Source organism: Drosophila pseudoobscura, chromosome X (assembly GCF_009870125.1).
Source record: "Drosophila pseudoobscura strain MV-25-SWS-2005 chromosome X, UCI_Dpse_MV25, whole genome shotgun sequence".
Classification (NCBI taxonomy): domain Eukaryota; kingdom Metazoa; phylum Arthropoda; class Insecta; order Diptera; family Drosophilidae; genus Drosophila; species Drosophila pseudoobscura.
In genome coordinates, this window is record NC_046683.1 from 23,044,118 (window position 1) to 23,048,300 (window position 4,183).

At 58.4% G+C, this 4,183-nt stretch overlaps 1 protein-coding gene across 1 annotated transcript; it reads right to left on the bottom strand.

The window, feature by feature from the left end:
• Nucleotides 1–1,494: 1,494 nt before the first annotated feature.
• On the bottom strand, nt 1,495–3,035 carry LOC117184863 (uncharacterized). The gene is made up of 2 exons (XM_033383931.1): nt 2,975–3,035; nt 1,495–2,916 (listed from the first exon to the last, which is right to left on the bottom strand). Exon 2 carries the CDS (start codon nt 2,900–2,902, stop codon nt 1,718–1,720), a length of 1,185 nt encoding a protein of 394 aa, XP_033239822.1. The 5' UTR covers nt 2,903–2,916; nt 2,975–3,035; the 3' UTR covers nt 1,495–1,717.
• Between the last annotated feature and the right edge of the window lie 1,148 nt (nt 3,036–4,183).

Here is a 4,183-nt window from a genome sequence, read left to right on the forward strand (position 1 = left end):
AACTACTAGAAGGTCTTTGCTATGCGGGGATACCGACAAATACCACCGCGAGTACCTAGGCTATCGCCGGACAGCACTCGCGGGGGCCCCGTCGGACTAAGAATAACTACGAGGGTCGGAGATATCGGCAAGCATCGCCGGGAGGACTTAGGCAATCGCCGGACAGCGCCCGGGATCCTGTCCAACTAAGAACTACTGTGAAGGTCGTTGCTATGAGGGGGTACCGACAAATACCACCGCGAGTACCTAGGCTATCGCCGGACAGCACTCGCGGGGGGCCCCGTCGGACTAAGGATTACTACGAGGGTCGGAGATATCGGCAAGCATCGCCGGGAGGACTTAGGCAATCGCCGGACAGCGCTCCCTTGGCGATCTTGGCGAACTAAGAACTACTGCGGGATCACAAACTACTGGAGGGAATCATGCGGGGGGGGACGCCAACAGTTGTCACCGAGAACGCCTAGGCAATCGCCGGACAGCGGTCTCAGGATCCTGTTGGGCCACGAACTACTGGGGGAATCACGCGGGGGCCCCGACGGGCATCCGGAGCGAATGCGGATCACCACGTGGGTGTAGCCAAAGAGGGAGACTCGGGCAAGAGGCGCGGGGAAGGGCGGAGAAGATGAAGCCCCTGGCATTCGGGTTCCCTAGCATATAGATTGTTGATGACCAGGCTATGTTTTCGTTGTATTCGTTACATTTCACTTTATTCTTCTTTGGTTCCCTACCTATCGCACCGCTCAGCAGCCCGCATGCACGTCTTGAGACTCGCTTACCCCTCTACTCTCACGCTCGTGCTTGGCGAAAGCCTCCTCTTTGCCCTGGGATTGCGGCGCCGGTGCAGGATCCCGCCTCCGTAAACGTAGTGTCGATGCCGGATCCTTCGCGCACTGTTGATCGCGTTAATGTCCAAGTAGTCCGCCACGTGTGTTCCTTTTCTTCTCGCGCGCCACTTAGGTTTTTTCTTCCGCCAACGCGTCCGATTCCTACCACTGCCTCTCATCTAACTGCCTTCCTTTTTTACGTTTTCCCAGCTTCAGAGCCGGCGTTCTGCTGGCTCTGCCGATCCAGCGTCGGCGTGGGCGGCTTGCGTCGTTATTTCCCCTCTCTTTTCCACTGTTGGGGCGTCGTTGCTGGGTTTGATTGCTGCTCTCAGCGGCCCTCTTCTGCCGCTGCTGCGTCGATGCTGTCGGCTTATCTTGTCAGCGCCTTCCTCTCTGCCGTGGCTGCGTCGATGCCGGCGGCTCGCTGGATCCCGTTGTTTTTCCTCGTCTCCCTTTGGCCGCTACTGCGTCGTTGTTGTTGTGTTATCTTGTCGATGCTTCCCTCTCTGCCTGTTGCTGCGTCGATGCCGGCGGCTCGCTGGATCCCGTTGTTTTCCTCGTCTCTCTTTGGCCGCTGCTGCGTCGTTGTTGTTGGGTCTTGGTTCTGGAAAGCCAGTGGCGTCCGCCGTGATCGCGACTTGCCCCCCTTTTAAGAAAATAGTAAGCTACGTGGGGCTTAGAGACCCCTCGGGCCGTATAATATAAAATTAATAACAAGTGGCCTTCGTGGCCTTCCCCCCTCCCCCTTAACCTAAAACTGAACAGTCAATGCTTAAACCTAGAAAATAAAAAGTCAAAAATCTTAATTCCAATGAAATAATTTCGGGTCCCTCCAGTGGGAAAATGCCGGCAAGATGATGGGTGGAAAAAATGTGGGTGGAGCGTACGCTCCCTCACACCCCCTCCATACTTCGGGGGTGCCGAAGAGTGACTGTGACAGCCCGGCTACGGGTAATTTTGATGCGGAAGCAGGTGCCGTCGTGGACCTCCAGTCGCCGGACTCCCAGTCGGTAGGCTCGATCGCGTAGGAACACAGTGATGTTGGATATGAGGTCCCGGGGCAACCGCCGCCCTGGCGCGTTGGTCCGCCATTCGGGGGGAGCCTCTGCCCATTCCGGGTCGTCCTGTACCGCGGCTACCGTAGGGTGGAGTCGGAGGATTTGCAGCAGGTCGGCCATCTCGCCATACTCCAGCGGGAGGCTCTCTTCGGAGCCGAAGTCGCGTACTTCCTCGTCGGGGCGTTGTGGGGGTGGTCCGGCGTGGGCGGCAAAGAAGGGGGGCGGGATGTCAGCTGACCCCGACGGGTTGGCTGGTGCCCAATGCTGGTTTGCTTGCGGCGCGAAGTCCAGGTCCATGAGGGACCGGGAATCGGACCCTCCGTCGTCGCGTTGGGGTCCTGTTCCTTCCCCTGCATCGCTCGCGTTAGACACGTCAGAGTAGTGTGGCCCAGCACCATCACCGGATTCGTCCTCGTTGCGTACAGCTGGAGGGGTGCCTAGTCGACCTTGACCGGCCAGGTCCCACTCGGCCCAAAGGGGCGAGTCCCATTCGCTTCCGCGAGCCACTGGGTGTCCGCTCACTTCGTACGGCAGCGTGGACGCCAGGCTTGGAGCGTTGCGCAGGATCGTCTCGTGCTCGTCGGTGTCCGTGGTTGCATTGTCGTCGTCTATGGCAGCCCCGTAACTCCCGAGCCAAAGGCGATTCAGGGCGGCGACGTCGTGATTGAGCGCCGAGCGGACACCAGCGGTTGCGAAACGGCCATCGGGCTCCACTTCCCCTTCGGCATCGGTCCGCGGGTCGTGTGTTTGTTGGTCGATCCACCCTTGGATGGCTGCCGCGCGCTGACCCCATGGCATCCAGCCTGGTTGTCTGAGAGTCGCCTCTCCGACCCGCCTCAACTGGGCTTGACGGGAGGTGGATGGCCCATCGGGGTTGACGATCCAGTCGCGAGTCCGGCTTGCAGTCGGTTCGTCGGCAGGCGCCGGGACTTCAGGCCGCTGGTCTCCGCTAGGGTGTCCCGTCGTATCACCATTTGCCCCTAGGGGCCGAGCTTGCCTTCCATCTCTTAGACGCTTCATGTCTGCTGTCGATTCTAGGGAGAAAATGCCTGTCGGTTAGAACCTGCCTGTCTTAACTAGAAGTATTAATACCCTCCCCCTATCCTGCTTGAGCGGTGCGAGTAAGAAGGTGTTTACATTGGATGTAGTACTTATCTAATCCCATAAGGGGATGTATGCGTAGCTTACGGTTGCGTGGGTCGCACCCCTTACGGGGCGAGGACGTTACGGTAGCGCGCTCCCGCAAGTGGCCCTTACGAAGTCGGCAAGTCATTCGGGTCTCTCCAGCGTCGTCGGGTCCTCCTCGGGGTGTTCCGCTCCGTGGAAGGCCTTTAAGTCGGCTAAACTCGCTGTTTTCCTTTGTTTGCCTTGTTGAATCTGTAGTCGAACTATGTTGGGAGATAAGAATCGGGTTACCTTGTACGGCCCGTCGTACTTAGGGGCCAACTTGGCCGCGAAACCGTCGGCGGCTTTTGATAGGTGATGCTGCCGAAGGAGGATTAGGGCTCCTAGTTCGGGTCGCCACTCGCGCCGTCGGAGGTCGTATGTTCTCTTCTGCTCTTGGGATGCCCGTTGGGTGTTCTCCTGTACGACCTTGAATACTTCCTGGAGTCGTGTCGCCTTCCCGTGGGCAGGCTCTAGTTCATTTCCTAATCCTGGGGTCACTTCGTCGTACAAGGCTCCTGGTAGCCTTGGTTCTCGTCCGAGTACCAAAAAGGCCGGGCTGAAGCCGGTGGTGTCCGACGTGCTGCTGTTTATGGCCAAGCTTAACTCGGGGAGGAGATCGTCCCAGGTCCGTTGGTCCCCGTCGGCGTATTGTGCAATCATTGTCTTGATGGTCCGGTTTGCCCTCTCCGTCGGGTTTTGCTGAGGGGTATACGGCGCGGTGTGCTCGAGTTCCATTCCCGCCACCTCGCAGAATTTCCGGAAGGACCGACTAGTGAATTGTGTTCCGTTGTCGCACACAAACTTCCACGGGACCCCGAATCGGCAGAGTATCCTCTCTCGGAACGCCTTCTCCAAGTGGGCGGTTGTGGCTTTCCGGAGTGGCACAAGTTCCACCCATTTGCAGAATGAGTCGAAGAACACGAGGAGCATCGTGTTGCCGTGCGTCGAGCGTGGTAGTGGACCTACGAAGTCCGCGCAAAGGATGTCGAACGGGCCCTTAGCCTGGCGCGTATACATGTGACTTGCGGGTTTGTTCTGGCTCACCTTAAATTTTTGGCAGCTTTCGCAATGTTTCACGTATCGGGTCACGTCCCTGTAGAGCCCTGGCCAATAATATCGTTGGGTTACCCGAGT